At 38.1% G+C, this 24,158-nt stretch overlaps 1 protein-coding gene across 1 annotated transcript in view; it reads right to left on the bottom strand.

The window, feature by feature from the left end:
• LOC104168774 (glutamate carboxypeptidase 2-like) overlaps positions 1–23,003 on the bottom strand; it is a gene marked incomplete at its 5' end in the record, with an annotated part of 28,698 nt that extends 5,695 nt beyond the window's left edge. The window contains 13 exons of the mRNA XM_009709479.1: positions 719–810; positions 3,043–3,110; positions 3,662–3,725; positions 3,996–4,078; positions 5,471–5,590; positions 6,584–6,669; positions 7,772–7,870; positions 10,034–10,127; positions 11,582–11,768; positions 13,691–13,816; positions 18,628–18,729; positions 19,512–19,698; positions 22,895–23,003. Of these exons, the coding sequence (XP_009707781.1) occupies positions 719–810; positions 3,043–3,110; positions 3,662–3,725; positions 3,996–4,078; positions 5,471–5,590; positions 6,584–6,669; positions 7,772–7,870; positions 10,034–10,127; positions 11,582–11,768; positions 13,691–13,816; positions 18,628–18,729; positions 19,512–19,698; positions 22,895–23,003 (1,417 nt within the window). The remainder of the gene's footprint in view (positions 1–718; positions 811–3,042; positions 3,111–3,661; positions 3,726–3,995; positions 4,079–5,470; positions 5,591–6,583; positions 6,670–7,771; positions 7,871–10,033; positions 10,128–11,581; positions 11,769–13,690; positions 13,817–18,627; positions 18,730–19,511; positions 19,699–22,894) is intronic.
• Between the last annotated feature and the right edge of the window lie 1,155 nt (positions 23,004–24,158).

The following is a 24,158-nucleotide window of genomic DNA, read 5'->3' as shown; positions in this document are numbered from 1 at the left end:
ATGCGTTCCCTAGTATGCTCTTTCTGTCAATATACCATGAATTGCCTGTGACCCCTACACTACATGCACCTCATCAGTTACATTCTTGGAGGCGCATAGTCATCATTTTCAGGGACAGAGAAATCAAACTCTCAAGAGGAGAATTTAACTCACTGTCTTTAATCATTGAGAAGACCCAATGACCTTCCTTTTTTTTTTGCTGAACTTCCGCTATCTCAAACTCTCAACTCAGAGAAATCACAACAGTACCAGTGTGGCTCAATGGAATACGATCAGTCTTTGAGATTCTATAGAGAAACCCTGGTAAATTTGAAGGACAGTGTTGTAAAATACTGCCTGGTGTGCTCCCCAGCCACGCGAAGTCAGAGGCCTTCCAGGAGACTGGAAGCAAGTGCAAGGGAAAGCTGCTGTATTAGCATCTTGTGTGCCCGCTGCTGGCTTGTGCATACTACCCTCATTTGTCTAAATCTTGATAAACTACACGAACACTTTACTTTTCATATACAAAGCCTCCCGTTCATGCTACAAAGGCAGGTTCACAAAACTGTTGTACAATAGGGTATCAGCTGCAATCAATAAAACTCTGAAATTTATACCAGCTGAGAATAACACCATTTCTTTTAGGCGCTTAGTTTTTCAAGTGGCTATTTCTTTAAAACTCACACTCTACAAGTTGTAATAACTTTTGGCATATAATTCATTTTCTTTTGTCACTGACCTGGGGACCTCTTTATATTCTCTTGATGGATTTTTTTTATACCAGCTCTCATAAAGAGACTTTCCTTCAAACCCCTCATCAGGACTTGGTATCTAGAAAAAGTATATTGTAAAAAAAGACAAAAGGTACATTTTCAAATGTTACCAAGCAACAAATCTGCAACCTGTCATCACATAAAGCCTATGGCTTAGGGCAATGAATAAGTCACAGTCTTAAGTCCCTCAACCTTTCTGCATTTCCATTTTAACACTTCAAATGCATAGCATTTTCCAAAGGAATAGTTTATTTGCTAAAAATAGGTAATTTTAGATGGAAGGAAACACAGGGAAAGCAAAATATTTACATTCTGATATTTCTTTACCAGATTTTTCTGCCATTTAATTTAAATATTCAACACAAAAATCCCTCATAAAAGCAAAACTTTTTGTTTCACTTTGGCAAGACATTTCAATTTTGTCTTAGTTTAATTAAAAACTGTTTCTACCTTGTTTTAGTTCACAAAAATTATTTTCATGGATGTAGCAGTAACCTTAGACAGGTAAAGGTACAGTACATTGTGTTTATGTCATCATAGCTGCTACGGACATATAGAAAACATGATCATCCTAACGTTCATTCCTATCACTCTGACTACTTTCTAGATTACTGAGCAGGTTAAACATTGTGGGTATTTTTTCATCTTTCCTTTATACTGGTGAGCTGCTGAGGTTTTATTATCTTTAATCTATTAAAATATTATTAATATTTATTCTACTATTAATATCTACTACTATGTAAAAATTATTCCACAATAGGAATCAAAATAAAACTAATATATTTGGTGTTTTGGTCATGAAGCTAATTGTTCATAGAACAGCGTTAGTACTTTTTGCCACAGATTAACTTTGGATGGGATCACATGGGATCTGCTTCCTGATCGGCATTCTCTTCAGACCTCAGCTACCAACAAGCCATGGTTACATGCATTCATCAGCCTTTGTTGCTGCTTCCCAACTCGAGGAAGGGTTACACAACCACATTTACTGGTATTTAGGTCAACATTTTAACAATGGCTCTTGGTGTCCAAGCTGAGACTCTGCTGACCTGATTTTCTGACCATTCTGAACACCTGCACTTAGCATAGGTTACCATGGGAACTGCAAATGATCAGCTTTTCTGCAGTTCACAACAGAAAAAGCTTTATCTGGGCACCTAATTTTAACAGTTAAATTTTATTTGTTGTCTTTCAATTGCCAGAAAATGATTATACTGAATTACTACATTTCCTCTACTTTTGTACTAGTCTAATACCAGCTTCCAAGAGATAACAAATTATTGACCCTGAAAAAGACAGATGACTGAATGTATACAGCAGATGAAGACAGATATAGTAGATTCACAGAATATATACAGTAGTGGAATGTACATTATATAAATGTATATAAAACACACAAAAAGGAGACTAATTAAATATTCATGCTTTAATACAAATGAACAGAAAAAAAACCTGCTCTTAGAGCCAGCTTCTAATACCCACTCTCAAAGCAAGGAACATCTTACATCTGAAATGGTGAGACTGTTTGCTGAGAAAGGTCCCTACCTTTTAATTTTGTGTGCCACACAAATACGTGAGAGCGCATCATCGGCAGAGCCAATGAATATCTAACATGGTACACTGAAGCTGAGCACATTGACCAAACCTGTCATATCATGTCACATCACAAGATTTAGATTAGATATTAGGAAGAAATTCTTCACCATGAGTGTGGTGAGGCACTGGCACAGGTTGCCCAGAGAAGCTGTGGATGCCCCCTCCCCCTGGAAGTGTTAAAAGGCCAGGTTGGATGGGGCTTTGAGCTACCTGGTCTAGTGGAAGGTGTCCCTGCCCATGGGACTAGATGATCTTTGAGGTCCCTTCCAACCAAACCATTCAATGATATGATATGATAACACCAACACTGTAGCAAGCCTGATTTCTTCCACTGCCTAAAGGGAGTTCGAGTCTCCCACTACCATGGGCACTCTAGTAGTTGGACTGGGCAGCCAGGTTTGTGCTTGTTTCTGTCCTGTGGTTCATAGCATTTTTTTATTCTTTTGTTCTTAGAAGTAATACTTTCATAGGAGGAGTGAAAAAATCCCCTAATCCTGAATAGCTAATAATTTAAAGGTGTAAGCTTGAAATCCCTTTGCTACTCCTGGAAAAAGCTCCAGTTACTTAGCTATTGACTTAAAAGGGGTACTGCAGTCAGAAAAGAAATAAACATCTGATATCATATTTTATACACAGAGCCCAATCCAGTAAGTGAGCACTGAACATGCTGACTGAATCTTTGAAGTGATATTACCTTCTTAGTCAGACTGTACACCAGTCTGTACATCAGTGGTGTGCAATCCACTCGTAGTGTGTAGTTTCCTGAAAAACAGGAAAAACTATTTATTTGAAGAAGTGAGTTCTACTCAGCTGAAACCTCATGCCACTATTTGTTAATAAGAAAGGGACTAGTGAGCTACACTCTCTACAAGAAACAAGCTGATTCTCCCTGTAGAAGAGTTCTCCTGTGATCTTGTCAGTGCATTTGTATTCGTTAGGATGAATTACAGCTCAGCTTTTGAAGCAACCCTTAAGAGCTTTTCTTATGTCCCTAGGTTTATTACACACGTTATAAGAGGAGAAGCTGACTCTAGAGTTGCCATAGAACTGCTGACAGGGACACAACAGTTCTGATCCCTCCTCATGACTTCCCAAATAGTGTAGCTACTGTAATGGACTTCTTCCCTGAAGCAACAGGAATATCTGAAGGATACTTTATGATTCTGGGTCAGAGTTTCCTCAGATATTCACTCCTGAACTAATGCAACAAAATTATCACATTGAAACTTTTATGGATCACCAAGCCAAAATGCCTTCCAGTCATCTGTATATACCATCACTACTCCTGTAAAACACAAGTGAAAACTATGTACCTTCAATGGAGGAATCTGCATTGATATAAGCCACTCCCCGTGCTTGCAATACTTTGGCATTTTCCTATGAAGAGGAAAAGAGGAAGAAAATGCTGATGAACATTTTTTTCCTCAGAACTATTTTCCCATCCACAGAAGTAACAGCTCATTTAGGGAAAGACATCATATACTGCAAGGAGCCATATGGTCTTGGTAGCTCAGGTATGTGGCTGTGTGAGAGACTGTGAGTGGGCGTGTAAGGGAGAGGGAGGGGGGGAAGAAGCGTTGCTTTCCAGTACAGATATCTCAAAGATCTGCCACTGTGCAAATTTCTCTTTGAACACTGTTGCTTTACCTCAGCCCACTCTGTCGATCCTAACAAGCCAAATTCCTCTGCATCCCAGCTTGCAAATATCACTGTTCTCCTTGGCCTCCATCCTGCAATAAAAGACCATGAAAATTGTATTACAGAAATAAAGACTGCTTGTTACATGGTAACTAACGTGAAAACAAATGTCATTTTGGGGGGCTCATCTTTTACCCTGATCTGTGAGGAAAGAGGTGTGTTTAAGAAACTTTAACACCAACTTCTTCACTAATCTAATCTAATAATGGTTTGCTAATTTTGTAGCAATCTCACTTCTACTTCAACATTGTGCCAAATAATGTATTCTTTTTCTTCTCTCATGTTTAATTGCAAGAAAAAATTCTAAAATTTACAACTCTGAACGAGGAAAAATAATGTGCTTGTGCACAAATTCTTGAAAGAAAGCTTTTCTACTGTTTTTGCTCTGTTCAGTTTAGTACACATTGTATACCAATGTCCACTTTGACAGAAAAGTGTTTGGCATGTTTTCATATCTATTACTGAATTTCTTTGACCTGTTTCCCAAATGCCAGAGTTCAAAACCTAAGGAATTCCCCGTAACTTTGACAGATCACCTTCACAACAAAGATCTTTCACTTGAAGTTCTGCATTCAATTTAAACCCAGGCCAAATGGAACAGGCTCTATTGCCCTGCCTCTGTATCTCTGCCCAAAGTTTTCTTTGAGGCTACTAGAGCCTTTTAATCTTTTGCTCCCTTTCTTTATTACCTTTCTATTTTTCAGCTTGCATTCTAAAGACAGTTTCCCCTGATATCCAGTAACAGGGGGGGAATGGAAAGAAAACTAAATGTCAATAAGTTTATAGTGTAATGGGCAGGTAAAGAAAGCTCCTCTAGCACAGTATTTGAGCTATGTCAGAGCTTCTTTCCATGGGATGTTAGATAGGGAGATAGCATTTGCTCTGACAGCAGCAGAACCTTGGTACAGTTGACATTTGTTCCTATTTTAATGTAACTAGGCATGAGGTATTTTTAACCATTACCTCCTACTATGTTTGCACAGCTCATTCTCTGCATTACACATACATGTTTTGTTTATTTTTGAGTCTGTCTCCAAACTACAGTCAAGTGCTGAGAAGGCTCTCAATGTTTCCCTGATGAAGCCTTGATCAGTCCACCACTATATCAATTTTATAGGACTATTGAAACATCCAGTCTGACCAGACTCAAATACACAGTAATCAATTGTACCTAAATCTCATGTTTATTTCAGTATCCCCCATTTTCTGTTTTGTTTTCCTTTATGTGTACTTTCTCTAGAGTAAAAGTATCTCACTTATACCAAGGTTGTAACTGGAACCAGTTAACAGCTGCAGAGCAGTGTGCTTATTTGAGAGATCAGTGATACACGTTTAATTTTAGGCATATGCTTAAATCCCAGAGAAATCAATGGGCACTGCTGAAAGCAGTGATTTTGGTATGCTTTATTTTTTCACTTCATTACCTTTCCTTTTCAGTTTTCCAAAGCTCCTCACAATCTCGTGAACCACAGCTGCCCCACTCTGAGGATCAATGCCACCAAATACCCATGAGTCGCGGTGGCCTCCCAGGATGACGTATCTGTCTAGAGAAATTAATTATGGGGGTTTACTTAGAAAAACTTCTTTCCTGACATAGAGATGTTAACTGGAAGTAATTTCTAATTTTCTATGTAGATATCAGGCAACAAAGCTTAATAGTTTATAATATACATGACAGAAAGGCAAAAGACATTTTCTCCAAAGACATTTTTCTGCATTTTCAGCCAATGCTAAAGAATTTGTCAAACATAGCAACTTGATCCCGTAAGATTTAAAACCTGTTAAATTCCATAATGTTAGTTCTATTACTAGAAATACTGCAGCTTTCCTCAAAAGATAGAAGCATCTTTCCATATATTACAATAGTGTGTATCATGGTAAAGCTGATCCACTAATTGTATTTGTACAGTACACCAACTCACAACAGTAAGGTGTGCTGAATGCAGTATTTTTCTGAATATATATATAGTCAATCATAAAAAGGGTTGTCCAAATCATGACAGAGACGTGATTAATAAGATCAAAGTCAGACTACATCTCTGTGCTACTATAATACGGTTAACACTTGTGTTTCAGGCAACAGGGAACTGCCGCACTTACAAGTTAAATGATATTATCATCATCCTAGGGATGTCTACATATCTGTGTTTTGAGAATGTAAAATCACACTGGTTACAAGAGACTGTAAGACAGACAAAAAGTCAATAGTGGTGGATATGATGTCTTCAAATGGAATGCAAAATCCATTTCCGTGTTAATAGGGAAGAATATCCACTTAAGAATATTCTTTCAATTGCAAAGTTACTTGTCTAAAGACAAATATTTCTGTCTTGGTCATGAAGAAAATTATTATTTACAGTGAAAGTGCTGACATACCCTGAACCATATGAAAGCTGGTGCAATAAATATTTCAACACCAATGATCATGTAGTGCAATATTTCAGAGAAAACTATATTCCTCATTTCCCCCTTGTAACTATGAAGTGCATGTAGAGGTCACTGCATGCTCACATTACACAGAAGATAAATGACTTTACCTGGTTCCACTGTGCCTCTGATGGTACCAATCACATTGTAAATCCTTCTTACTTCATTGGTGGTATGAATGTGCATTTTCACCTTTCTAGCATAATGGGAAGAAAATCCAAAGAGAAAATCCACCAGATTAGATAATAAAGCATCATGACACCTCTCAAAAGTGTACAATATAAATTGTAAGGAAAGCATTTTGGCCAAATTTACCCCTCATTAAACCAAAGTAAATCTGAAAAGATTTCACTGTAGTTTTTTCTGGATTTATACTTTTGCAGCTGAGAATAGCATTTAGCCCTTGAAAGCTATGTCCTGTTATTGATGTCAATAAGATTTATATGGATAACAAGCTCAGAACTCCTAATTCAAAGATATTTTGCTAGCAGCTAGTTTTTAAATTTGGAAGAGTGAAAGAAAAATGAAAACCATCTAGTGTTAAAAAAGTAAATAGTTCTAATCATCTAGAAGTTGGTGTAAATCAGAACTGACTCCAGCACGGTCAATACTGATGTGGCACCTCAGACAGCAGAAAATCAGACAATCTGAGCTGCATCAAGAGACTTTGTTTATCTACAACACAGCTGGAGAGCAACAACTCATCCTCAAGGGTTGTCTATATATTTTTCAGAAAATATTTTTCATGTGGCATGACTGAGACATAGAGAAAAGGTCAAATGGTTCATATGAATTCAGTACAATAGCTCTGCCAATATTGAAACACCTGGACTTTAGTCCTAAACTGTAATTACTAAATCAGTTTAAAAATGATCTGAAGCAATAAAAATGACATTGTAGTTAAAGCTTTTTTTCTGGAAAACTTGACTTATAGGTTAATACTGTTTTATATAAGGCGATAGGTAAGACCAGAAGCTGGACCCACATGAATTTAAAAACAGACAACAAACAAATGGCAGTTCTCAAGAAAATAATTTGTCTCATCAAATAGTTTGTCAAAGGCTTTTCAAATGAAACTGGTTCAAGACTAGCTGACAACTAGAGTAATGCAGTCATATCCATCCAATCAAGATGTAAATCTACTGAAGCTTTGCACTGAGTACGTTTCAGCACAGGAAATGGTCATGATCAAAGGAATGATACGAATAACCCCAACTACTCTACCTTTGGTCAAATTCTATTGCTCTACCTGTTTTTCTCTGATCCCAAGCACACTTTCCTTATGAAGCAAAACTGACCTTGTAGAATAATTTGTTGTGAAACCAGGACCAACGTTGTAAGATACATTCAAATTTCCTTTCCAGCTACTATGCGGTGGTGCATATCCTCCCATATTACTATTATGAAAAAAAAAAATTATCATTATTAGTTACAGACATCTTACAATAGGACTAAACATAAATGAGGAACCAGGAACCAAACTTTGTTAGGTTCCATGAACACACAGACCACAATTACGGTCTTTGTCTTAGACAACTTATACCACAAGCTTCCACAGGAGAATAATCTGTCTCTTTAGCTAAATTAATACTAGTAAATTAACATAGAGGAATAGTCCTGGGCATTGAGATCAGCTTGGAATGGCCTACTGCTATCCTGGAATACAGTGTTGGCCTCCAAAGGTTTTGCATACAAACCACCTCTTGCTTATGGTCCCTGGAACTTTTGACTGCCTTGAACTGCATTTGCGTTTGAATTAGCAGAGAGTAACTTGGACCATTTTAACAGTTTAACAGCATGGGCAGGTGTCTTCCAGTGCCTCTCCCTGGACACAGTTTAATCTGGTGGCATAGACAGAATTCATGTGTTTCAGAGATGTCTAAAATCGGAGAAACATCATCTGTCCAAGTCACCTTTTCTCGTTCTGTTGTGAAAGGTGAGATGTTTTTTCCTAGTTAACACAACTGGAAATGCAGTAATTCAGTGGATCACAATTACCCATACTTACTCACCTATTCTAAAGGATTTATATTTTTTACATGAACTTGTGAGAAACATAAAAAAATATTTAAAAGTATGCTGGATGTTCTAGCTCTTAATAGGCAAAATATATTTACTGTAAATGAATGCATGTCCTTTACTGTAAATGCATATTTCAGTCAAGCTTTATTCCACGGAACACTTCAGTAAATTTTTTTTGTAAGAATACGATAGCAGGAATAACTAGAAGTTACGAATCCTCAAGACAAAAGTGAAAACAAGGACTGAGTATTTTTAGAGGATTTAGATTTCATTCATAATTATTAAAACCAAGCTCTATAATTACTTACAACTTATTGAAAAGAAATATCTAGCTACATCATATTTACACATATTAATCTGCTCTACCATTACTAGTTGGCAGTGGAAAAAAGAGATTTTTTTTTTAACCTATACCTTTATCATTATTAGCAGTTATCCTCATAACAGTGATGACTGTAAAGTTTTAAAGAAAAGACAGTTTGGAGATATATTAGTCCATAACAGTTTGGGAGGAAACAGGAAAAACACTAGAACAGCATTAATGAACATCAGGTATGGAAAAAGATCAAAGACAGTAAAATTTTGTAACATTTATATGAAAATAAATGCTTCAATACCTCAGAGGAAATCTGCATAGAGAACCAAGATAGAATTGGTTTTTTGACTCAGTATTCAAACAGAGGCATCAGACAGAGCAGAATGATTGCTTGTGTGATTTAGATGTAAAATTCCTATACAAATACACACCCAAGATTATGTTCACTTACTGCCCTAAACACTAATCCCTGGTACTGTTGTCAACCCTGGCATTTCCTGCTCTGTATCTCTACAGTTCATGCAGATTACCACTACATTTTTAGGGGAATGATACACTTGCCAACTCAATCACAACTTAGTTTTTTCAGAGAATTTATTTGGTTTGTTAAGATAATTACAAATTTTAATGCTGTCCTCTGGCAAGCTGGTAGCCTGTCTTCGTGTCACTCGCATGTTTAATAAGCACACACGCAGATGTCTATTAAATCCCCTATAATACTCCAGAGTTTCCTCAGTGTCCTTATATTAATTCACTAGCATCACTTCATATTTATGCAACACTATACACCTGATGAGAGAAAGCACACACCTTCATTAAACAGAGGACAGTATAGATACCGTCCCATCAAACATGCATGGCAAGTATTTCCCTGGAGAAATGAATGACTTCATTTGTGGTCTTTTTCAGAAGACAGGTATCATGCCATCCTCAAAAATGTTTGCCTTTATTCAAACTGAGGGGCACTTTATAACTTCAGTATACTTGACTGACCATGGTATATTACAACTGATCCTTTCCAGATCACTCTGCACATATCTGATATGTAGCAATAGATAACATGTTTACCTCCTACAGAGAACCTAATGACAAACAAATATATATTATTTCAACAGCTACTGTAGAAGCACTGTGTAAAAGTCTTTTCCCTTTCTTTTCAAACACTCTCATAACTTTCAAAAAACAGTCTGCTTAAAATTTGTCATGTCTCCCATACACTTACCGCAGTAATGACTCAGCATCATGGTAGCCAATGGGATGGACTGGAATTTTTGGGAGACCCACACCATTGGCTTTGTCTAATCGGTAGGTGTATTCTGAAAGCAAAAGACAGTTATTTTCATATTTACAACTCTCAGAAGGAATCTGTACAATTCATAGCACAGTCCTAACACTGGAGTCAGGGAAAACCATTTCACTTTCCTCGAAGTCAGGCTAACATTTCTTCAGTGATTTCATTCTTTATGCTTTATCAAAATGTTTTCAGAGAGACGCTAACAAATGTTCTCCCATAGTGTCTGCAGTCATGCATTTAGACTGGCTGGAAATTTTAAAATTATTTGTTATTTTTTTGTGTTGAAATGCTTTTAGATAGAAATATTTCTCTCCATGGGAAAGAACTTCAGACTAAGCCACAGATAAAGAACAAGAGCAAAGAGGGAGTCCGCAGTTTAATGCTTGGAACATTCATCTGGGAACTAGAAAAATTTTGCAGTTGATAAGAGATGCAGATAAAATCTTATACACTGGATATTCTGTTTTGCTGTTTTCATCAACAAAATGAAGTACAGGTTTTGCTCTGACAAAGCTCAAATACAAATAATGATTTTTCAACAAATGAGAATCTTAGTTTTCACAATGTGGACAAAATTTGAGGTTTGCAAGCCAGCAGGTATGGAAAAGAATAGTCTCCTCCTTAGCACAACATGCACAGGGACCCTTGTTGAGGGAAGCAGACAGTAATTCATCTATGATTCATCTATGAGATCACTGACTCTAGCATGAGGAATCAGAAATCTTCCTCATGTTCTTCTCCTGCCATGCTGCTGTTGTGAACATGTATCCTCTTTCAGCTCAAGTTGTGCTGGCTAGAGGCAATTTCCCCCATCACTTAGGGACTACTCTTCTTGACGTGACTGCCTCCCTCAGATATGTTGGCTCAAGTGCTGGCATAAATGGTTCTTAATTCATTTCAGTCAAAAATGATCTGGGTTAGGTATTAAATGAAAAAGCTTAGGCAGAGCTCAAACAAGCAGCTGAGGAAGCATGAGGTGAAGGTGATGAACCAGTGGGGAATGGTCATCTTCTCAGAAGCCTCAGCTGCAGCATGAAAGATCTCAGCATTGCCAGTAGGGGCTCTTGTGGAGGGAAAGCAGCCCAAATCCTGCAGAAAGGAGAACTGCAAAAGCAAAGACGCCTGTGACCTGTGCAGGCTGGCTCCTTGCTGACTTACTGATGAGAAGCAGAAAGAAAAGACTAGGGTTTCAGCTGTGAATACTTGTGTCATGATCTCTGGGCTAACTTGGATATGTCTGTGAAGTTAAGTAGCCCAGCACTGCAGTGTGTGGCTCCCTTAACATCCCCTCACTTTCTCTCATGCACCATTTACAGAAGCGGCATACTAACTTGAAGCCCAAAGCTGCCTCTTCTGAGCAACAGAAAGACCAAGAAAAAAATGTGTTTTGTTCCAAGGGAAAGAACATCCCCATTACCTTCTCCCACCTTTCCTGAACCCAGACCCTCAGAGCATGACTTCTCTACTGTCACTCACCTTTTGCAGGATAACCTGGTGTCAGAGGATCCCCTGCCCCATTCAGGTTTAATACATTTCCACGCTGGGCTCCTCCACCTGGAAGATTCCAGCCATTTGGATAGGGATCTACTCCTGCAGCACAGTAGTCAGCAGGGTCAGAGTACAGAATAACTCCCTTGGCACCTGCCAATTCAGCATTCTTCACCTGTAAAACACATCTCTGGTCCTTATCCAGTCCTTTACAGCTTGACACCAGAGTTCAAGGGGCAAAAGAAAGTTCTGTAAATTACAGTGATTATTCCTCAGGGCCTTTTACAGTGCTTGGGCTAAGTAAAGTGACCATAACTGTCTCATATCATAAAATTTCCTGAAAATAAATATGCAGATATCAAGCTCCATCAGAGGTTTGCTGCTGCTTTGATTTTTAGTTAGCCGATAACTGCAGTGACACAGAAAACATCCTTCACAGTATTACCACATAAACTGAATTTGTATTCTGTCATCCAGATCAATACAATCAACTGACTATTGAAATGTGCACATAATGGATGGAAAAAACTGTATCACATTGATACAACCTTATCTTTCCGTTAGCCATGTATTTACCTTATTTACCTAAATGATCTCCTGAACAAATCTCAGGGTTCAGACTACACAGGAAGATTATTATGGGAGAGCCTGAAACTGTCTTTGGCTGTGAACAAGCCTAACTCCAAAGAGTGTGTAACTTAGGCTTATTACAGCAGAAAGACTGACCTGCATGCTGGTTTGATTTAAAAAAGTGTTCTCATGTGACCTTATTATTGTATACTACTGGTCGGTAGAGAGTGAGAGAGAGAAAATATACGTCATTCTGACATCTCAATCTGTTTTGCTATTAGATATGACAGTGATGTATAGTGACTGAGTGACAACTAATCCTCAACAGTTTTATATTTGGGTATTTTAATTCAGAAATACCATAGCTTTTTTTAGGAAATACATTACTTGCCTTCATCCTTTATCCTATTCTTTGCACACCATTAGGAAGTCAGAAAATTACAGTACAGTTCTGCAGATTTTATACAAGCTATCAAATTCTTTAGTATATAAAGAGTCATTAGAAATACTACCAGTAAGAATGAACATATCATCCCTTTGTGTCAATGAGGGCATGTAATTTCCAAACCACAGGACAACTACCCCTCTAGATATTAGTAACTCTGAGGTGTTTCTATTTCATTTTAAGAAAACATTCCTAGACAGCAATATCTTCTTCAATTTTTAAGTCTTTTCCATTCAGATAGTAACTTTAAGAGTGATAAACAATTTAGTGATAATATTATCTGACCCAGAATATGAGTTACATGTCACTTTACACTGGTGAAAATGGTATGTACGTAAACCAGTGAGTTACCCATGTAAAAGCTCAGAGAAGTTTAGTCAACAGCATATAATAAGAGTTGGCATTCCAGAGAAGAGATTCAGTGTTTGATACTGTTAAGTAACTGACAAATACAAATTACAGTCGTGCCCACATTAGGGTCAAACTAATTTTTGTACAAGAGCCAAACACACTTAAAATAGACTCTCTTCTTACATCCCTCTTGAAGAAATAACTATAGGGTGTTCGTGACGTATGCACATGAATATGTTCTTTCCTGTCAGGCCATGGAAATCTGCAGAAATCTGTAGTTTAAAAATATTTATATGATAGGGATATTGAATAAACAAATATAGAATTTAAAATAACCTCCACATAGTTATAGCCTCTGCCTGGTGTACAGAAACCATTATAAAGAAACACAATATAGGTTTCTTAAAGCGCAGCTGAATGAATAAGGAAGAACAGCCTAGTTCAGAGTTAAGAGTGTATTGCCCAAGAATGTTAGTAATATTTTGGAACAATTTATAGTATGCAAATGAATATAAAAATACTTAACATTTTCCAACTTCTTTACTTTTATTCTATAGATTTATTATATACATATCAAATATTTTATGTCTTCTACTCAAGAACCACCTTTGAATACAGCTCTATGAAAACTCAGTTACACTAAAATCTCCAGAACACTTCAGGTAAGTGTTTCAGTCTCTTGAAATCAACTGAAGGACAGCACAAGTAACATTTTTATACAGAGGCATTACCTTATTTCCTCTGAAGATCTTCCCGTATCTGGCAATAACAATCTTTCCAGTACAGTTAATTCCCATTTCACGTTCTAGCTTAAAGAAGTCCTCGGTGCGGCCATAATTCACATACACTAACTCACCCTGATAGAAAGAGGTAGAATTTGAAACAAGAATGTCAATGAGCATGTCAAAAGGAGGATATCATCTAGCAAGAGAACCTAGGAAACCATACTTGGTGTGCGATTCATCTTCCTTAATGTCAGCTACCTTAAAGTTGTGTGCATTGTCTAAGAAGGTTCTGCAGTGCACACCATAACCAGTGAAGAGCTGGGAAGTTCTCCAAGAACTCACCCTTTCCAGGAGAATTCACCCCAAATCTCTTTTAAATACCTGTGTTAGGACAGAATAAATTGCTCGCTGGATATACCTCTCACTGACTATACATCAAGACAGTTTTAGAACAAATGCCTATAAAAAGCCTGAAAGACTGATTTAGGGAAGATGCTTACAATTTCAGGTAACAAAAATTAGGTGACAGGAAACTCTTCCTTAATGCATTTCTCCATATTACCAGACACCTCCAGAGAGATCTTCAATTTAATATCAAAAAGGTATAAACTTAAATCTCTTATACTGAAAAAAATCACTGAGTAGACATTCAGGTGGTCTCATGTAACAGCACACAGTACGTCCTGATAAGACTGTGGTACAATCATTTTGACTGTACTGGTTTCATCAGTGATCTGCTCAAGTTGCACTTTCTTCTTAAATTAAGCAAAATGAACTCAGGATAAATTAATTAAATAAAGGGGGCTGTATTTAAACAAGGCAAACAGTTTTACACCTAGTAAGATTCTGGTCCTTTCTGTTCAGAAAATAATTCATGAACACAAGGATTATTCTTGGGAAGTCTTTTCTGAATTTATGGAGTAGTTTTCCCTCTCAGTAAAATCAAGTGTAATTCTACTGAAGTAAAGGCAGTTCTTCCAGTCTATTTAGATTAAGCAAAAGGGGAATTTGGTCCTCCATTTTAACATAATTTCTTTAGAATATCTTGTACAGAATACCTACATTTATAGGCTATTGTATTTTTTATGACAAATACAAAAATGTTGATTTCAATAGTTTGGCTTACATAATTGCAGAGCTGCAATTACAACAATTAATAGCAACTCGTGGCGTTCTCACATTCAGGACCCTCGTTCTACAATGAAGTGCAAAATAAGTTAACATGAAAGTAACATTTTATGGTGAAAATCTGTTCACACTTTACAGGTTTTTTTTAAATAATGTGTTTGATCAAGTAGATGCCATCACGTAAAGAAAAGAATAGTTCTGATCTTTAGAAGAAGCTCTCATAATTATATCTGATATAACGTATATAATCTGTATTCAGAGCATTTTTCCTGGCATTGTAGAGTAATTCATATTTATTCAATCTCTAGATTTCTGAAACTACATTAAAGGTACTTATTTGAAAATTCTGGCAATATTCGATATATTGCATAGTAAATCAGGCTTCCTTAATTAAATTCTTTTAGCATCTCTGAAAACTCTTCATCTTTAACTCTCATTAACAGGACTAAGAACTACATTGATGTCATAAATTTCTCCTGAGAGCATTGTGACAGCTTTGTATCATAACTTCCTAGTGATGTGATGAAATCCCTCATGTTTATAGAACTATTACAAAATTCAAGCTTTGAGAATGTAGTGTGGACTCATAAAATGTCTTGCCTGGGCTCTTTTAGCATAGTTAGAGATCTCAAGCACACCTCTTACTTGTGACCATGATTAACTAGATGGGAGTACTTTTGCAGTCACTTAAAAAGGAAGTGAAGAGCAGAATTTTACCATTATTTATGATGCTACAGTTCCAAACTACTGCTACTGACTGACAGAATGTGACTTCGCTGCTTTGTCTGCTTTCTGCTAAATATTTCTGTTAAAAGAAATTTCTGCTCCAAACTTAACTTTTTTCATCCAACTGTTTATTGTGAATTAGTTAAAATACACCACACAGAAGAAACATACATTTTCTGACAATCTGTATGACAGACCAGGATATATTCCATCTTCCATCTACTGAGAACCTGAAACGAGTGGGAACTACTTTTAAATCTCTGCAGGGTCTCACTCTAGCAGGCAAGTAGCTCCTATCCCACTCTCACAGTATTTAACCTTCAAAACACAGTCATTGCCACTTATTTTTGAAAAATGAGCTGCAAGAAAAAGAAATAGTCCTAGTAGCACTGAACTGTATTTCCACAACTCCTTGATTATAGCACTCACCCAGAAAATGCGTGAGCTGCATTCCTGGCCTCTCTCAGTATGAACTCTGACCTTTTCTCCCACTTTCCAGGAAGGTGGCCTACTCATGAGACTACAGTTAGCCTGGGATGCAGGTACTTTACAGCCTTCTCCCTTCATTGAACTTGGAGCTTTATGCAGGAATCATTCGCCAAATTAATAAGAAGAAAGAGAACCTATGACCGATGATTGCACTTGGCAAGTTCCAAATATCTCTCTCCACAGCTTAGTTCTGTTTTTTAATAGAATGGTTTTTAACATAAAATACATAAACAGGCCTGAAAGAACTCAGAAGAGCCCTGAACCCACTAAGTATTGCCACTGCTGAGCTATACACATGCTGCCTCCTGTGGTGTTTGCAGTACAGGTGCAGACAACTGCTCACTGGAGAATATTATTGCTACCAGCACTAGCTAGCTACCTGGAGCTTTTTTCAAACTCTTATGTAATAAGGTGAACATAAGCATCACATTTTGAAAAGACAATCTGTGCTTTAGGTATTGTTTTTTTCAGAAACAAAGATCTTATATTTCATTAAAATAAAATCATTTTTCTAAAGAAGGAAGGTGCAGCTTCTGAAACTTGTTTTTATTATTTCCCATATCCCACGACTTCCTGTAGCTCTCCACAAACAAAATAAAGCAGTGAGGTTATTCTGTCTTTCTTTGGGGATATTACATTATGATACAAAGTCAGAACCCATGAGTTTCACCTTACGTTACGTTCCAAAATTCCCACTGAATTCTTGAAACGCTCAAAGCCCTCATAACCTAACATACAGACTATCTGCCTGCTTCTCCAGCTTCCTTTCAGTGTCTGTGGCAAATGAATACAGAATACGTTTTGTTTTCTGGACTTGCACAGCTTATTAACAAACTTCAGAAAGTACATGACTAACATGGGGCTGTGCAAGTAAAAGCATTGTTAGCAGGTTTCAAAGTCTGATCCAAATTTAAAGCAGAAATCGGACCAGAAGGCCCTGCCAACCTAAATTATTCTATGTACAGACAGGAAAGGTACTGAGAACAACAAAAACTTTTCAAATCTTACAAAAAATTAATTGAAACCACTAATGATCATAGGATAGAAAACTCCTGTTACACAGGCCAGCTTTATAAAAGAAAGCTCATCAGCTGGTACCATCTGTACAACAAGATAGAAGAGATTAATATTAAGCTCAGATCACAGCAACACTTTTTTTACTGCCAGTTAGAAATGCCAGCAAAAGCCATTTCCAAGCATACTGTACACTGTGCAGTTATCACAGAATCACAGAATCGTTTAGGTTGGAAAAGACCTTTAAGATCATCAATTTAACTCCATTCACCATCACTCTTTGGGCATGGCCATCCAGCCAGTTTTTACCCAGCGAAGAGTACGCCAGTCCAAGCCACGAGCAGCCAGTTTACGCAGGAGAATGCTGTGGGAAATAGTGTCAAAGGCTTTACTAAAGTCCAAGTAGACAACATCCACAGCCTTTCCCTCATCCACTAAGTGGGTCACCTTGTCACAGAAGGAGATCAGGTCAGTCAAGCAGGACCTGCCTTTCATAAACCCATGCTGACTGGGCCTGATCACCTGGTTGTCCTGTATGTGCCATGTGATGGAACTCAAGATGATCTGCTCCATAACCTTCCCCAGCACTGAGGTCAGGCTGACAGCCCTGTAGTTCCCTGTATCCTCCTTCCAGCCCTTCTTGCAGATGGGCGACACATTTGCTAACCTCCAGTCAACTGGGACCTCCTCCGGTCAGCCAGGGCTGCTGATAAATGATGGAAAGTGGCTTGGTGAGCACTTCCACCAGCACCCTCAGTACTCTTGGGTGGATCCCACCCAGCCCCATAGACCTGTGTGTGTCCAAGTGGTGTAGCAGGTCCCTGACTATTTCCCCTTGGATTATGGGGGCTTCATTCTGCTCCCCAACCTTGTCTTCCAGCTCAGGGGGATGAGTACCCAGAGAAAAACTGGTCTTACTATTAAAGACTGAGGCAAAGAAGGCATTAAGTACCTCAGCCTTTTCTTTAACCTTTGTCGCTATGTTTCCCACCACATCTAATAAAGGATGGAGATTATCCTTAGCCCTCCGTTTGCTGCTAATGTATTTTTAAAAACATTTTTTTATACCTGTCAGTGTGAGCCTTGGGAAAGCAGTGTTTTGAAAATTGGATTGTTCATTTGGCTACATGAATGTAACAGTCTTATTTGTTCACCAAAATGAGAAACAATGGTGCATAGTCACAGAAATATCTGGAGATGCTTATAGCAGCTGAGAATATAAAAAAATTACTATTCTATTTTTTAAGGTAAAAATAAAATCCAGTTCTGACTCAAACTAGAGAAAAAAATTAAACCTATTTGTATGATTGCTCAGTCCGAACATCACTCCATCGCAAAACTCCCAAGAACATCAAAGCTAAGACATCTTTCCTACTGGTGATATGTCATGTTTTGAACTAAGGTCTAACAGTCAGGAATTTCACATTATTCTGTATTACTCTATGCTATTCTGTGCTACGGTACACTACGCTATGGTATTCCATTTTTCTATTATTTCTATTTCTGTCTCTATTTCTACTTCTGTTCCTACTTCTATTTCTGTTTCCATTTCTACTTCCATTTCTTTTACTATTCTACTATGTTACCTCAGGCATTCCTTGGGCTGAAAACGCACTGTAGGGTGGCACCACATCTCTAACAGCCTCATATCCTGGAGGAGGAGGCTCAGATAATGATGTGTTGAAAATCTAGTGGGAAAGAAGAAAAGAAAAAAGTAAACCAGGCAATATGGAAAAGAAGTAGTCTCTATTCAGGCACATTCCACATGCATTTGCAGTTTAAAAGACTCTAGTTTTAGAACTCTGCATGAGGAGTGGCCAAAACTTTAGCAAGCACTGATCATCCTTTTCAGTTCAATGTGTGATCTTACAAATCCCATCCCCGCTTTTCACACAAAATCCTGCTTAAATGAACACAAGGTCCCTTAAGGTGGTCTCAGTACAGCACGTAAGAGGAGGCTAGAGCATAATGGTAAAAAATTCTTGCATTCTGCTCCTCCTTGGAGCTTCTACAAGCACTAGAGCTGCTCTGTAATGAACTGGTGTTACTTGTGATAGTACATCTTGAGGCCTAAACTCTAATCTTCAAGAAAATGAATTTAGCACAATCACTGACATTGTATAATGAATCTATGCAAATAATGATGTTGACCACGGATGCTTTCCTGTTTCTACATAACACAATAATTTAAAAACAATTGAATTACATAAAGTAATTCTCTTACATATTTCTCCTTTAATCCATGTATGTCAGCATACTATATGGATCAAGCTAATTATTAGTGTTCCTAGCACATACTTTACAAAACAAAGATACAAAATACAAAAGCAAACTGGAACCCCCAATTTCTGTGCTCTTTGGATCAGGCCCAACACCATTAACAGAGCAGACAATAGCTTTCCCTCCCAGTCTTCCCAGCTGTATGAAGGTGATTTTGTTCCCTGGTTGCAAAAATTGGTGTTTTCTGTACCTCATTTCCAAGCTCATCAATTATTGAGATGTAGTTGGGCTTAGTGTCATCAGGGTAAGATAGCAAGACATCATAATGAACCAACTGAACAGAATCCAAACCAAACTCCTTCCACTCAGCTTGGACTTGCTGTGCCAGATGCAGATTCTCCTTTGTTCCTGCTAGGTGAGGAAGCTGTGTAAAATTGCTAGAGAAAAAGATGCAACGAGTCAGGATCAGGCGTTGTAGCTCAGAGTCAGAACTCCTCTTAGCCTAGCTGGAAATAAACCTCCTAGAGATGATCAGTTGTACCCACACTAAATGAGAACCCAGACTCCTCTGCATCTACCTTTCTGTCTGTCTTACACATAAGTTGAGCTAAAGGGTTTCAGTCTGTTCTGAGTTATCACAGGTGTTTACATTTTCCTGGCAGTGTGGCTTAGCAAGAATGGCATGATGACATCACCTGTGGGGTCTTGTCTTTGCTTTACTCCTTGCCTTCTGGGTGATCTTAGGCCAATTGCTCCTATGCATAATGAGACTGACCTTTCTTGTGAAGTGATAAAAGTATAATTATTTGTATAATTGAGTATAATTATCTTTGTGTATTCAATTAAAAAATGTGCACTATTACTCTGATCCCTACTTTTAATTAACTTGATACTTTCCTCAGATCCCACTATTTTAAATAAGTATTTGTGCCAAAATTAATTATCTAAAAGTTCACTCTGACTGTGTCTTGTTAGCAAATAAAGACAGAATTCACAGTGGCTGACAAACAAGAAACAGAAAAACTCAACAGCTTGTGACTTAAAAGTCATGCAGCACGAATAACAAACAGTGAAAGACATGACAAACAGTGAGCAACCCATTGTCTGAAAAAAACACTGTCCAAACCGTTGAGAAAGCCCAGTGGTGAAGTGAGCTGAAGAAAATCCCAGCTGAACGAGGCTGTCATCATGATGTCCTCATCCTGTCATATGACCATGCCATCAACATGCCACAGTAGCATGTGTCACACCAGCTGGTGTTAATGAAGAAAATTGGATCTTCGATAAGGAAGGTGTATAAGATTGGGAGAAATTTTACTTCTTGAGTTCGAGTGAGAACAAAGCCATCAAAGTATTTTGAAAGAACTACACACTTAGAATAGAACAGGATAGAATAATTCCAGTTGGAAGGGACCTACAATGATCATCCAGTCCAACTGCCTGACCAATTCAGGGCTGACCAAAAGTTAAAGCGTGTTGTGCAGGGCATTGTCCAAATGCCTCTTAAACACTGACAGGCTGGGGGCATTGACCACCTCTCTAGAAGCCTGTTCCAGTGTTTGACCACCCTCCCAGTAAAGAAATGCTTCCTAATGTCCAGTTCAAACCTCCCCGGCACAGCTTTGAACCATTCGATGCGTTCTGTCACTGGATCCCAGGGAGAAGAGCTCAGCAGCTCCCTCTCCCCCTCCCCTCCTCAGGCAGCTGTAGAGGGTAATGAGGTTGTCCCTCAGCCTCCTTCTCTCTAAACTAGACAAACCCAAAGTCCTTAGCAGCCGAATGCTGCTAGATAAAACTATGTTCCTCTAATAATGTCAACATCTAGTAGCAACACTGTACTAAAGGTCTCTGTTACAGTGACAGTACCGTTTTCTGGATGACATACTGAACCAAGAGCACAGTTATGTGTTATTGTTAGAGCCAACAGCTGTTTTCTGTAAGAGGAATGTTTAAGTCTCACATTTTCATTAAAATTTGACTACTGTAATAACATTCTCCTGTATTATATTCCCATTTAACTGAATATCGTGTTTTTCTTAATTTCCTCTTTTAATGTGTTGACTGTCTGTACTGGTAGTTCTGAGCAGTGACTAAGTATCTGCTGTACTTCACCACAGAACTTGTGGCATGACATTAAATGAGGTACAATGTTTCCTGTTGGCATAGAGACAGGGAGTTGAGAGGGCAGAAAGCAGTCCTTTTACAGAGCTGTTTAACAACAGTTGACTTTGTATGAGCCAAAACACAGGTTAAGATTGTAAAAAATCTTAAATCTTCAGTTTTCAATGTTTATATAGTCCAGGACATGACTGTTATGTAGCAAAGAGAACATACTTTCCAGCTAATTTCTTTGCAATAGTTTGTGGCAAGCGCACTTAAAATGAAGTCAGTGAGACTGCCACAATCTTATAAGCCAAAAATGTTTTTTTAGTAATTTAGTTTTGTAGCAAGATACAACTTCATGCTATGTAATCAGGCTGGGAATTTAAGGCAAACGCAAATAACTGATATTCCAACACTTTCTTTACATGGAAAGTAAATTTCTACTAATAAACTATGACTTCTGGACTATTACTGACTGGAATAAATACATGCTTTTAACATATACTACACTCTCCTAAGAGAAAAATAACCTGTTTACAAGATCCCTAAAATAAACAAATAATAGTACATCAGCTTCCTTGCAGTTAAAGTTTCTAAGTTACAGAAATTAAGAAATTAATTACAGTAATTAAACTGTAATATATTTTTAAAAAATCCATATTATCATCTTCCATTGTTTGAATTTTCAGGAACAAATGTTAGCAGCTTTTGTTCTAGGATTTAATAAGAGAAACAGTATATTTTAAATCACCTAATTTAAAGGGCAGATGAAATGAAAAAATTATTGGCAAAAAAATACGGTCTTAAAAAAGACTCTAAAGCTTTAAGACTACTAGATTTATTATGAACAGTCTAATGTACCATCAGATGACTAGCTGATATCTACTATATCTGTTCTAGCTATTCACTGTGCAGAGGAAGAGAGCCTGGAAACATATCTTTCTTCATGAAAGTGAGGACAAGGTTGGAGTGGTGACAGATTAACGCAGAAATATGGTCACAGCATGACAAAGTGTGAAGGGAGAGTAGCAATAAGGTATTAAGGCCTAAGCTGTAGGAAGAACTAAAGGCTCAAACACTGGTATGATATTTCTACTCTTTTACATTGATGTACTCCACTGTTTTCCATTTAATCTCTCCTGATTTACGTTCATTCATACAGCCTAATTTGAAGTTAATTATTTTTCCATAAAAATCAATGTAAGATAAACATTGTTGTAGACTGCAAAAGAACATATAAGAGAAAGGCTGAACTTCTACATTGTTGTACAAGCATTCACCAAATGCTGAGCAAGAGCTTGATCAATTTTTAATTACTTTAAATACTGAGACTACTGACATCTCCTCAAGTGTTTCCAAAACAAATGAGACGAGCTGAGATGGACTCTTTTGTCAATCACAGCTCACTGGGACACATTAGATAAAACCTACAGCTGAGACCCTGCATGGCATCATTTGTTTGGTGGCATCCTTGGGCTGGTTCCTGCTTGATTTTTCTTTTTCAAACTGATTAGTCTACACATTGCTTACTAAAGAAACCGCTTGATGTTTTCAGCTTTCATTTCAGTCATAAATGCCGCCTTCATGTCCTCATGAGGACTCACAGATGTCTTCTTTTCTGTGGGTTTTGCAAACCAGCCTGTACAACACACCAAAATACAACAGTAAAAACACCAGAGCAATATTTCTATGACACATGCCATTTCTCAGATATCACCACAAGATTTTCACTATGTATTTTACAACTGTTTTTATCTCAGCACAGACAAGCAGACACAACCTAATGGAGGCTGCACAGTGATGGCAGTTGCAGTCCCCAACACAATAAGAGAACTTTACCTAGGTAGATATTGAGGGGAATAAAATACTATATTTATTTATCACAGAGATACTAAGGCGACTTATCTGTCTTCCTTTACCACCAGAATATCAAGCTGTCAGTCACATCAGTCCTATCAGTCACCTCAGTAATAAGGCAGCAGCTTTACAAAAATGCACAGAAACACAGACACCCTTTGTAAGGAACAGATGTCCTGTAACTCCTTTCTCACTCTCTAGTCTGCCTGGCTCTTATTCTGGAATCCTTCCCTTACTGTGCAGGCATTACCAGAGCAAGTGATGAGAGGAACACCTGGCTATAAAAAAAGTGTTTCTGACATCTGTTTTGATTTTTAAGTCAGAGACTGGACATGTTCAGTGCAAATGCAGCAGCAGTTACATGGGCAGTGGAAGTGAGAGAACCAGTGGGGAGCAGAGAGCAGGTAACAAGTTGGCACCAGCGAGGCACTGGTCACTGGCACAGCAAAAGGCTCTTTCCACATGAGAGAGGAATTCAGTCAGAGCTTCCCAATGGCACGAAGCCCAAGTACATACCAAAAGGCATTTCAAAGTACAAGTGGTTCTTTTGTTTTCCTTCCTCCCCCAAACTGATCCTGATCCAGCTGTGAACAAGAGGGGAGGTAGGGAGAGGATCTCTTGTGGCAGCAACCCGAAGGCCTGCCTGCTTGGGCGGAGGGGGAACGTTAAATTAAAGACTATTTCACCCGTCCTGTCAGCGCTCCTCCAGGCCCGTATTTATCTTCCCGCCTTTCTGGTTTGGGCAGGTGTGGCTTCAACGAAGCAGGGTTGAGGGGCCTGTCTTCTGTCCCCTCCTCACAAACCCAGCGCCTCTTCTCTTGCCCATAACGTAACTACTTTATTTATAAGGAAATCGAAAAACAAGCCCTCCTGCGGAGGAGCTGGAAAATCCAGGAGGGGTCAGTGACTGCATCTGCCTGGTGTGAAGGGTAGGAAG

This window comes from Cariama cristata, unplaced genomic scaffold (assembly GCF_000690535.1).
Source record: "Cariama cristata isolate BGI_N322 unplaced genomic scaffold, ASM69053v1 scaffold16391, whole genome shotgun sequence".
NCBI lineage: Eukaryota > Metazoa > Chordata > Aves > Cariamiformes > Cariamidae > Cariama > Cariama cristata.
Note: the sequence above shows the minus strand (reverse complement) of the source record. Positions and strands in the feature narration are given on the sequence as shown.